General features: G+C 65.0%; 1 protein-coding gene across 1 annotated transcript; it reads right to left on the bottom strand.

Moving 5' to 3' along the window:
* Window positions 1-5,096: 5,096 nt before the first annotated feature.
* On the bottom strand, window positions 5,097-8,380 carry NOL12 (nucleolar protein 12). The gene is made up of 6 exons (XM_002723527.6): window positions 8,243-8,380; window positions 7,495-7,600; window positions 7,205-7,253; window positions 6,964-7,106; window positions 6,062-6,159; window positions 5,097-5,766 (listed from the first exon to the last, which is right to left on the bottom strand). Exons 1-6 carry the CDS (start codon window positions 8,323-8,325, stop codon window positions 5,604-5,606), a joined length of 642 nt encoding a protein of 213 aa, XP_002723573.1. The 5' UTR covers window positions 8,326-8,380; the 3' UTR covers window positions 5,097-5,603.
* Between the last annotated feature and the right edge of the window lie 3,313 nt (window positions 8,381-11,693).

The following is an 11,693-nucleotide window of genomic DNA, read 5'->3' as shown; positions in this document are numbered from 1 at the left end:
AAGTTGCCAATGTCACATAGCTGGCAGGTGGCAGAGCCAGGACTAAGACCCCAGGCTCCGCGCTCTACAGAGCCCGTTCCTTTGCTGGTCTCTCAGAGGCTCACATGTGCCTGGTATTCCCGGCAAGCCAACAGGACACTGAGAAGGTTCGAGAAACAACCGTGTGTGCGCTAAGGTTTGCTGTCATGGCTCCCTGAGCGCCACACACGACAGCAATCTACGCAACTGTTAGGTACTGCAAGTGAGCCAGAATGAACCTAAGGTCCTTGAGGATGTGTGTGGGAGGCTATGTGAGGAGGGACTCCAGCATCCGGGGCTCTGGTATCCTGGACACATCCTGCAGGGCCACCAATGCCAGGCCTGTGTGGCGCATGAGACAGAAAAATCCAAGTTAGAGGGGCTGGTGTTGTGGGCAGTGAGTTAGGCCCCTGCTTGCAACGTTGGTGTCCCATGCTGGAGCACAAGTTCAAGTCCTGGCTGCTCCGCTTCCAACCTGGCTTCCTGCTAATGCACCCAGGAAGGCAGCAGATGATGGTGCACGTCTTGGGCCCCTGCCGCCCGTGTGGGAGATCCAGATGGAGTCCCAGGCTCCTGGCTTCGGCCTGGCCCAGCCCTGGTCATTGTGGCCATTTGGGGAGTGAACCAGCAGATGGAAGACCTCTCTCTGTGTGTCTCTCTCTCTAACTCTGCCTTTCAAACGAATACTTTTTTAAAGATATGTGAGTCGAATGTGGTTCCTGCAGAGATGAGGAGCCCACTGAGCGGCCAGCAAGGGTCTGGCTAAACCACAGCTTCTCAACAAGACCCGCGTGGTTTCTCTGCGACGGAGGCCCAAGTCCAACACCCAGCCCAGTACTTCCTGCTGCGTGATCTTGACAAAGTCTCTTGACCTCTCTGAGCCCGGGGTGGAGCAGGTGCTTGATTTGAGGGTTTGGTTTTTTTTAGATTTTGTATTTATTTATTTGACAGGTAGAATTACAGACAGTGAGAGGGAGAGACAGAGAGAAAGGTCTTCCTTCCATTGGTTCACTCCTCTAATGGCCACAACAGCCAGAGCTGCTCAGATCTGAAGCCAGGAGCATCCTCCGGGTCTCCCATGTGGGTGCAGGGCCCAAGGACTCGGGCCATCCTCCACTGCTTTCCCAGGCCACAGCAGAGAGCTGGACTGGAAGAGGAGCAGCTGGGACTAGAACCGGCACCGCAGATGGAGGATTAACCTACTGCGCTACGGCACCAGGCTCATTGATTTATGTTTGAAGCAGAGTAGCCCCATCATTAGCTCAACCTAGAACCAGCTCAGGCTGGTGTTCCTAACAGTTGATTCAATACTTACGGAGGGGCAGCTTGGTGGTGCAGCAGGCAAGCCACTACTTGCGATGCCAGCGTCCATCCGAGCAAAGCCCAGGGACGGCGAGGGAATGTGGCTGCAGGTCCAGGGGACAGGGACAGTGAGGCGGGCGTGGGTGAGCCAAGGGAGCCGAGCTTCGGAGCTGCCTGGCTGGGCCCCTCCGTGCACGTGCGGCAGGGTGGGCAGCGACCAGTGTTCCAGAAGGAGACGGGGGCGGGGCCGCAGAGCAGGGGTGGACGGGGGCGGGGCCGCAGAGCAGGGGTGGGCGGAGAGGAGGGAAGGGGCTCCTGGAGGCTCCAGACAACCAGAACCATCTCCCCACCCCACCCCTGCACTAGTGGGAGGGGCTGCTCGCTTTGTCCCCTCCTCATAAAAGGGAAGTTCAGGCTCAAGCAAGTCACCCTAAGCCACTGGTACTTGGTGACAGAGCCCTGGGGGACAGGTCAGAGGTCAGGGCGAAGGCAGGCACAGGCACCCTGCTCCCTGGCCCCCGCAGATTCCGCTCCCCTTGGCTGGGACCTCCTCCCCAAAAGCCCGGGGGAGCACACGTGTCACCTGTCCCGGGAGTGGCGCTCCCTGCCCCGCAGGCCCTGGGCCTGGCACCTGCTGGCGTGGGGGCAGGAGAAGGCACAGGCACGGGGTCCCCTGAGGCGGTGCCTGAGGGGCTGCCCTGGGAAGTCAGCACCCCATGCGGCCGGGCCTGCTTTTCCTAAAGCCAGAAATCTACACTTTCATACAGAAACTCAGAAATAAAAAGTCTTCATTTATTTGAAAGGCACAGAGACAGGAGAGGGAGAAGGGTCTTCCCTGGTTCGCTCCCCCAAAGACGGCAACAGCTGGGGCAGGACCACGAGGAATTCCCGAGCCCCGAGCTCCCACCGTCTCCCGGGCACCACGGGAGTGGGTGTCCCAATGGCGACTTCACCACGCTGCCAAGCGCCTGTCCCAGTCTCAAAAACAACACTGTCAAGTCCCATTGCTTTCAAGCACTGCATGAATCAAACCGATTTTCAGGCCTTCTACACAGAGCACCTCTGAAACTGCGAACCACAGGGTCCCACTCCCTGGGTGATGGCTCAGCGCCACCCCTTCCAGGAAGCCCTCCGCGGCCTCCTCAGCCCCAGGTAAGGGTTCACTCTGCAGGTCTCCCATCTCTCCTGGGGTCTCTCCCTCCTTGTGTACCTGTGAGTGGCTTGTTTCACGCTTCTGCCTCCGTGTGGGTGCTTTCCCAGGGCTCGGGCACCACCTTTTGGATTCTTCCCTGGGGCCAGTCACGGTGCAAGTCCCAGCTCCCACCGAGAGGCCGCGAGCAGTCAGAATCCAGCTAAGCCCCTCGAGGACCGCCTCAGCGTGCCTCACCCGCAGAAGGAGCTTAGCGGCACATATACACCGCGCGGCCACTGTGGAACCCAGGGAGGTAAAGCACGCAGGTGACCGTCACCATCAGGACCCCTGCCTAGGCCCGCCCTGGTCCCCACAGTCACACTCCCTGCAGGGCAGGGCCCACTGTCTCGCTCGCCAGGGGATCCCCCGTGCCTGAACTCAGCGTCCGGGACTGTCTGCCGGCCTGAGCAGAGGCCCCCCTGGGGTACCTGCTGCTGGGTTCCGGTGCCTCCAGTTCACCCAGGGAGATCGCAAATGAACTGCTGGGAGCTGCGGCCTGCGATGCCCACCTTCCCCATCGAGGGCCTGGGATGGAGCATGGCGGCACCCTCACCCCTACTTCCTGCTAATGCAAACTGCACAGAGTTCCCAACTCCAGCCCGGCCCAGCCCCGGCTGCTGTGGGCATGTGGGGAGTGAACCAGCAGATGGAACTCGCTCTGCCTTTCACATAAAATCATCACCGAGGCTTAACCTCCAGGCAGACCCCTCCCCACAGCCCGCGGGTGTAGCCCAAGGCCATCTGCCCTCTGTTGCCCCCCCAGTCTCACAGCAGGGAGCTGCCTCCTCGCCCTAGTCCTGGCCCACACAGGGCATGAGTCAAGTGGTGTCCTTAGGACGGCCACGTTGTCCCTGCTGGCTGCAACGCAGACCTGAGGGCTGCACCTTGTGCTGAGGCGGAAGCCACGTGTCAAAGACGACACTGGTGAGAGCCCCAGTGGCGACTTCCCTCCTGTCACCTGCAGATCTCCTACGCGGCCAGAGTGGCTTTTGGCTGAGGGTGTGCCTGTCGCCTGCTGGCAGCCCCCAGGGTGCCCTCCCTCACTTCCACAGGCCCGGGGAGGGCGGCAGCAAGCAGTTCACTCACTGGCCAGGCAGAACCGGAGGCCAAACCCAGGTCCTGCCGTGGGCACGGCTCCGGTCCTGTGCCCGTGAGCCTGAGGGCTGAGGACCAGGCCACAGGGAGCGACAGTGCCAGGCGCCACTGCACAAACACAGAAGCCAAGCAACAAGGACACCAGGGTGCAGCGGGGAGAGCAGGTGGATGGAGGCGAGCGGCGCCAGGCCGCGGGGACCCTGAGCTGCCCGCGCCCACGCCCAGGTGTGGCCTCCAGGTCTACGCCACGCTGTTTTTGTTTAATTCTGAAGCTGGGAACCGAGAACTCAATCCAGGTCTCTCAGGCGGGGGTCGGGACCCCTTGGCCTGAGCCCTCATCGCAGGAAGCCAGTCAGGAGCGTGGGCTGGGCAGCACACCCGGCCACTCTGGTTACGGCTTTTGAACTCAACAGCTCGTCATTTTTCAGATACACCTTGAATTTCATTATGGTCAAAGGCTTAATGCTCTATTCTTTAAAAAAAACAAAAACACATTTATTTGAAAGGCAGTTAGTGAACAGAAGCAGAGAGGTCTTCCCATCCTCTGGTTCACTCCCCAAATGGTCGCAATGGCCAGAGCTGCCCTGATCCAAAGTCAGGAGCCAGGAGCCTCTTCCAATTCTCCCGTGCGGGTGCAGGGCCCCAAGCACGTGGGCATCCTCTGCTGCTTTCCCAGGCCACAGCAGGGAGCTGGATTGGAAGTGGAGTAGCCGGGCATGAACTGGCGCCCATATTGGATGCTGGCGCCACAAGCGGCGGCTGGACCCGCTATGCCACAGCGCCGGCCCCTTAATGCTCCACTAACCAGCATCTTAACCCCAGGCTAAGCACCTGCTGCAAAGGTGGTGGGTTCTGTGAAGAAATGCGAGTGTCCACCCCAGTGCGGCCGGAGCCACTGTTCCAGTCTGCCCCACAGCTGGGCGGGGCTGCTCGGGCAGGCCCTGGCTGGGAGGCCCACCCTGCGACCTCTCAGCTGCCCACCCCAGGAGCCCCCCTGCGCCAGGGCAGGTGGAGCCTGCAGCCACGCTCCTGGGGTCCCTTCTCTGTCCCACGGTCTGCCCTCAGGACACAGCTGGTCCCCTCTGCAGTCCTAGTGCTGGGGCCCAATGGCCTCTGCTGACCAGGGCACGACCGGAGATTCCCATGCTCCCGCCCCCCAGGACTCAGCTGGGAGAGCTCTGGAGCCACAGCTGAAGATCCACCTGGAAAGGCGTGAAGACACAGCGCTCCTGCAGACCACAAGGAGAGACTTCTCGGAGTGAGGGCCGGGGACGCGCGCTTGGTGCAGCGGGAAGGCGACGCGCGGGGCCCTCACAGCCCAAACTGGCCCCACCGGACTCCAGCAGCAGGTACGGCTCACACACCTCGGTCTCTGCCCCCCGGGAGACCAGAATGGAGTTCCAGCTCCAGGCTGTGGCCTGGCCCAGGCCTGATCGCTGCAGCCATTTGGACAGGGAACAAGTGGATAAAAGCCCGATTCTCTCTCAAATCAAGTGAAAATAAGAAAACTGTTTTATTAAATGTTTTAAGGCAACGATTAGACTTCTTCGTCGGGTTCCACCTGGAGCCGCTGGAAGGCGTCCGCATCTGGGGAGGGAGGAGGGCACTCCAGGACCCGAGTCTCAGCAGCAAGGGCAGGACGTCACCTGCCCGGCCCACTCTCGGCGCTGGCCGCCAGCCCTCAGGGCCCTCACTCCAACAGCACCTCCGGCCGCTCTCCCCACCACTTCCCCCGCGTGCGGTGCCAAGGCCAGGGACACACCAAGCACCAGACGCACGGCCGGTGCTTCACGTCCGGGGCGTCCCAGGCGGGGTACACATCGGGCAGCGCCGCCCCACACCTGGCTCAGACGGGCCCTCCGGCAGGTGGGGGCAGCCGCCTGCTCTCTCTGGGTTCAAACCGCAGCGCGGCCCTCGGGCTGTGCTGTCACCTCTGCAGCGGGGTGGCAGGGACAGCCAGGCTGAGCCAGGACAGGGCCCCCGGCTTCTGGGGGGCTCACTCCCCGCTGTGCCGGGCTCTGCCCGTCATCCGGCGGCGCTGTGTCTTGCTGGTGCGCGTGGCACTCGGGGGCTTCTTGGAGTCCTGACTATGCCGGGGACGCTTCCGCTTGACCTTCTTGCGGCTGTGTGCGTGCAGTGTCGCAGTGAGCGAGCAGATCCTAGGAGGGGACGCCAGGTGAGGCAGGGGGAGGGGACGCCAGGTGAGGCAGGGCCTCCGCTCCCCCTGGAGAGCCCACCCGGCCCGTGCAGGGGAAGTCAAGACGGGCCCCGAATGCTGGGCACGCCGGCCAGCAGGTCCCCCAGGAGAAGGCACCTGCGGTGGGCACTCTTGGGGCAGGGGGTTGGGGGGAGGCTGTTCCGGGTCCCCCAGGCGCCCGATGCCACCCTGGCAGGCCAGCCAGAGGGGCTCTGCCCCCCGAGTCACAGTGCCAGTCCCGAGGCGCAGGGGCTCACCGCTGAGAGAGCAGGGGGTCTTTGGACTTCCTGGGTAAAGCTCTGGTCGGCTTCTCCACGGACGGCGCCTCCTCCTTGGACTCATCCCCCGGCCCTTGCTAAAGGTGCACAACGAGGATGAGGGCTGTCACGGGAGGCGCGGGCTGAGCTCACCCGCGCACGCGGCCCTGCCGGGCAGGGGTGCAGGCTGGGCTCAGAGAAGGCCCTGGCCAGAGGCGCACCACGTCCAGCCAGCCGGCACCACGCGGGCAGAGCCACGTTTCAGAGCGCTCACTGCCTGCGCCGTGTCGCCGATCGGGGGGGCTCAAGCACCCCCGGGGGAGCGAACCAGCAGGAGCGGGCAGGGCACCAGGGAGAGAAGGCAGCAGCCGCAGGGCCCAAGGACGCGCCGGGCGCTGTAACCTCTGCGCCCACGCGTGCCCGGCTCACACAGCCTCGGCCTCAGCAGGCAGCACACGGGCCGGGCTCCCGCACCTGCTCTCCCGCCCCGTCACCCCGTCAAGTCCGCGCTCCACGCTGAGTGCTGGCTGCGCCCCGCCGTGGCTCAGGCCGCAGGCTGGGGGCCCGCCGCCCGCGCACAGACGCCTCGGTCCTGCGGCTCAGCACGCACGGGGAATCACCCCACACCCAGGCGCGGCGCCAAGCGATCACAATTGTCCTCGGCGCAACCCCATGTGCTGACCAAGAAGGCGCCGCCGGGCAGGAACCTCCCAAGCCCCCTCAGCGGCGCAGGGGTGCAAGCCGCCTCCGCAGGCCCCGGCAGCGGGACGCAGCGGGCCTGCAGGGAAAGAGCCCCGTGCACCGGAGGCCGGGCCTGGGCAGGACGCGCGCCCGCTCCCGCCTCCTGTGCCCCGTCTCCAGGGGCAGCGCCCTTCCTCCCCAGGGCTGGGACCCGGACCCACCTCGGGCGGCGACAGCCCGAGCAGCCGGGCCCCGGAGAGATCCAGGTCGCTGATGGTGGTCACGGTGACCGTGTGGTTGGGGTGGTCGTACTGCACCGACTCCGTCTTTGCCGTCACCAGCCGGTCCAGCTCGTCGGCCTCCTCTGCAAGGCGGGCACGGCGCAGGCTTTGGCCAGGCTCCGGCCTCCCGCCAGCTGCCCCAGGGCCGGGCCCGCAGGTCAGGCCACGAGAAAGCACTCACCCAGCGCCTCCTCCCTCTCCGCCAGCATCTTCAGGTATTCCTGGTGGCGCTGAAATCACACAGAGGGCAGCACGGTGTGGGGGGGGCGGCGAGGGGGCGGGGCGCGGAGGGCTGATCCCCCCCTCCCCCTCCCCCCCCCCCCCCGCCCACCCGCAGCTCGGCCACCCCTGCAGCCCGCTCCATTAGGCCGGAGGAGGAGGCCGCGAGTCCCCAGGGAACAGACACGCACACGCGTGCACGCACGCACACACACACGTGCACACACACACTCTCCCCCGCCCCGCCCCCACCTCCTCCCGCAGCTTCCTCTGCTCCTCCTTCAGCCGCTGCTGGAGCTCCTGGATGGCCGCCCTCTTGCGCTCCACTTTGCGCTTGTGGAAGCCGGTCAGGTACTCCCTGCACCAGGACAGGCGACAGTCAGCAGGCCCCCGGGGAGACGGGCGCGCGCTGCCCACCGAAAACCACCAGCCAAGGCCGGCTCGCTCCAGCGACGCGCACGCACGGACTCCCGCCACGCCCCGCAGGGATCGGGCTCCGCCTCACAGCGGGGGACACTCCGACACAGAGTGTGGCTTCGGGGGACGGGGGTCACTGCCCCTTCCACCATGGCCAACTTCGTCACTCAGTGAATGAAGCCACTCCCGGCAGAGCTGTCAAGGCCACCCTCCCCCGACCTCCAGGAACCTTGCCCCAGGGCATGCGACCCCGACCCGCCCGGCACGGGCTGGTGCTGCCGCCCGGGGTGGGGGGGGTGGGGGTGCCCCAGCGCCGCCCCCTCATTTCGCGGGTCGGCTACCACGTGGCGGCCAGTGAATGAATGGACGTCAAGCCGCTCGCGTCCCACGGGCTCAGGACGGTCTACGATGACGCTGCCGGGCCAGGGCGGTCCAAGCCACCGCCGCGAGAGCCAACGCGCGCGGGGCCGCGGGCGCCCTGGTCACGCCCCGGAGGGTCCTCCGCGGGAGCGCGCGCCAGCCGGACCTGGCTTTGGCGCCGGCGGGCAGCTCGAGGGGCGCCTGGCTCCGCCCGCACACTCACCGTCGCTTCTCCTCGTCAAAACTGAGAACGAGCCGGGGCCGGCGCTCGTCGCCGTTTCGCTTCTTTTTCTTGTTGCGGCCCATCGCGGCGGCGCCTCGCACGGCGCGGCCTCCTCCCGGCCGAGACACTTCCGGGTGCAGCGGCCGCGGCCTTCCGGGCGCGCCTCGTGGCGCGGCTCCACCGTTCCGGCCCGCCGGGCCCCGCCTTTTAAAGGGCCCGCATAGCCCCCGCCTTCTTTGAAAGGGACCGCGCTGCCTGGTACCTCTTTGCTGCCTGTGAAACGTCCCATCCCAGCTGCCCCCACCAGACCGGCTCCAGGCCCCCCCAGCCCAAGGCCTCATAGCCTAGGACAGTGTCTCCCTGCGCGGAGTGGGTGCTCGATACTGAGTTTTTCATGAATGACCACAATTTTGGTTCTGACGTCGACTCCGGGGTCTCAAGACCAGCCTCACTTCCTGCACTGGAACGCAGGCGCCCCACCGGCAGCCTCGTGGCCGTGGCTGTGCCTCAGTCCCGCTGTCTGTCAAAGTCGCTGGGCGCCACTCCAGAGTCGGGGACTGGGCAGTTTTGGGGTGGTTCCCAGGATTTCCATGTCCAGCGAGTTCTCACGGGTCGCTGAATGGACCAAACCTTGAGAGCCACGACTGTGGCGAGTAGTTACGCGAGGTGCCTCCAACATCATGTGTGCCGTGGACGTGTTTGCTGTGCACCCCAGCTCCTCCCTCCGTGCCTCAGTTTCTCCAGGGTGGAGTGGGAGCGTGAGAGCCTGTGTTTGCTGAAACCAAGGGCATGGGTGTGCACCCTCTGAGACACCTACAGGGGATGTCTGGGGGTGGGGCTTGGGGGGGGCCCTGTTCTGGGATCTGCAGGCACCACTTGCAGGGGCAGGGCGATGACCGAGGGAGCCCGTGGACGATGCCTCTGTAGCGTGCTCAGGAGCCTGCAAGAGCTGAGGGCTGGCCACAGGGTGCCCTGGAACCAGTGGGCCCAAACTTCTCCTCTGGACAGGCTAAAGCCCAGGCAGCGGGTAAGCACACGCGTGTTGAGTGCCTGCTGCGGGCCAGATACACAGAGAGGGAAGTGTTTCTTCAGCGACCAGAAGGGACGGTGATTCGGCTGGGACTTGAACCTGGGTCTCCGGCCTCCCCACGCAGCTCCGTGGGCTGCCGGCCTGACTGGTCACCGACCCCCAGTAGCCAACAGGGCCCGTCTGGTGGGCAGGCTGGAGGCCCTGGCTGTGAGTTCTGGAGGGAGCCGGGGTCCCTGAGGGTGCAGCAGGCGCTGATGTAGAGTTCGTTCCTCTACAGTGCTCGGCCTGGGGATTCCACTCCTCAAGCTACAGGTCCCCCCTTTCATGGCAGGGGGCTGGAAACTGCCCCCAGCCCCCGCCCCCACCCCCGCCCAGCCGCTTCTGCCCCTGCTGGCCATGCCGCAGTGCTGCCCTGTGCACCCTCACCCCGGGTAGCAGCATCGCCTGCCGCCCCCAGGATCTCCAGGCTGCCTCCTGCTCCAGGTACCGCCATCCCACACTCCGGCCAGGGTGGCTTCCAACTCAGATTTCCCAGGCAGAGCGCCCAAGCCTGCCCAGGGCATGGCCAGGCTCCTTGTCCCAGGAGAGGGTGCGAGGGACCGCCCACCACCCTCGGTAGACTGCTTGCTTGGTTTCTCCTTGAAATTACTGTTGGTTGAGCTTCTACCGTGTACCAGGCACTGCAAGAGACGGCACCGACCCGGCAGCCGGGACCCCAGCGGGGCCGCCGTGGTCCCCTGCTGAAGTGCCTGGCCCTGCCCCTGCCTTCAGCTTTGTGGTGGCGACAGCCGTGATGACTCCAGTGACCCGCTTCTAACCCCCACGCGTGGGACCTAGCAGATGGGCGCTGTCTCGCCTGCCTCTCGAAAAACAAAATTAAAAAGGTGCCGGCACAGGAGGTTCTGTGAATAGAAATGGTGATAAAGGGCCGGCGCCGCGGCTCACTAGGCTAATCCTCCGCCTAGCGGCGCCGGCACCCCAGGTTCTAGTCCCAGTCGGGGCGCCGGATTCTGTCCCGGTTGCCCCTCTTCCAGGCCAGCTCTCTGCTGTGGCCAGGGAGTGCAGTGGAGGATGGCCCAGGTGCTTGGGCCCTGCACCCCATGGGAGACCAGGAAAAGCACCTGGATCCTGGCTCCTGCCATCGGATCAGCACGGTGCGCCGGCTGCAGCGGCGGCCATTGGAGGGTGAACCAACGGCAAAGGAAGACCTTTCTCTCTGTCTCTCTCTCTCACTGTCCACTCTGCCTGTCAAAAAAAAAAAAAATAAGAAAAGAAATGGTGATAAAGATAACACAGAGAGGCTACTTTGGGTGAGGATTTCTTCAGGGCTGGGCTCAGAGAGATGCAGTCACTCGAACCTGGCTGCCCAGGCCGCTGGGACACACTGAATCTGGAAAGGCGCGAGGGAGCCAACGTGTAGCGCGCCCCTGCCACGCGCCGTGCGCCCTGCAGGGCTGCGCATCACCCCAGCAAATGCTCACCGCCCCGCACGGTGGCTGCTCAGATGCACTGAGCTGGACCTAGAAACAGGTTCGGAGAGGTTGAGTAACTGGTCCAAGGAAACACAGGTCTGTCTGAGCCCAGGTGGCGTCTCTCCCCTGCCCGGGATCATTCCTCTTGCCTGCTGTAGCCCTGCCATGGCGAATTGTGCTTGCTCTGCCAGGGAGGTAGGGACAACCAGGGATGGACCACCGTGAGGTCCTAGGACGGGCAGCCCGGGGCACTCTCTCCGATGCCCAGCAGAGGGCGCCCTCCACAGCCGGGCGCGCTTTCCCTCTGGGTGGCCGGGAGGGAGCCCCCAGAGCTCGGTACTCTTTGGCTCTCTCACGGAGATGGAATCATCCTCCCCATGGCCTCCGTTTGTGGGCGAGGAAACCGAGGCTGGAGGGTGTAAGAAGCCCACCCAGGCCCCCACCCCTCCGCGGCGCACGCGCTTTCAGAGGGAGAGACCCGTTGCGCCCCACCCCGCCTACCGTGCCCACGTGGGGAGCCTGCGCGCGGGGATCGAGTTCTGAGCCTTCCAGAACCCGGGCCCAGTTCCCGCAGGTGCTGCCCACGAGGGAGGGGCCCCGGGAGGGGCGGCGGCAGCAGGAAGGGAAAGAGGGCGCCGTCAGCCTCCGGGGTGCCCCAGCATCCGCTCGCGTCCCCGCGTTTGGAGACCTCCTCTCCCGGTGAGTGTGTCACTCACACTCCGTCGCCAAGTGCAGTGGTGGCCTCGAAGTCAGCACCCTCTGCCCCTCGGTTCTCTGCAGGGCTTCATAGCCCCTCCCCCAGTTCTCGCAACCACAGACACGGGGTGGGGGGCGTGTCGGCACCATCACACACGCCCTCATACCCGTTGCTGAGATGGGTGGACCTGCCCAGGAACACGGAGCCAACGGTTTGAGCCCCTGCGGGCTCTCTGGGGCCTGCTTCAGGCTG

Source organism: Oryctolagus cuniculus, chromosome 11, assembly GCF_051225735.1.
Source record: "Oryctolagus cuniculus isolate XC-2025 breed Fujian yellow rabbit chromosome 11, ASM5122573v1, whole genome shotgun sequence".
Taxonomy (NCBI): Eukaryota; Metazoa; Chordata; class Mammalia; order Lagomorpha; family Leporidae; genus Oryctolagus; species Oryctolagus cuniculus.
The sequence above is the reverse complement of the archived record's forward strand: the minus strand, read 5'-3'. Positions and strand labels throughout refer to the sequence as shown.

Coding starts and splice junctions, on each gene's coding strand:
- NOL12 (XM_002723527.6), bottom strand. CDS start 8,325: ATGGGCCGCAACAAGAAAAAGAAGCGAAACGGCGACGAGCGCCGGCCC. Junction 7,254..7,494: donor AGAGGAAGCTGCGGGAGGAG/GTGGGGGCGGGG, acceptor GTGTGATTTCAG/CGCCACCAGGAATACCTGAA. Junction 7,107..7,204: donor GGAGAGGGAGGAGGCGCTGG/GTGAGTGCTTTC, acceptor CCCGCCTTGCAG/AGGAGGCCGACGAGCTGGAC.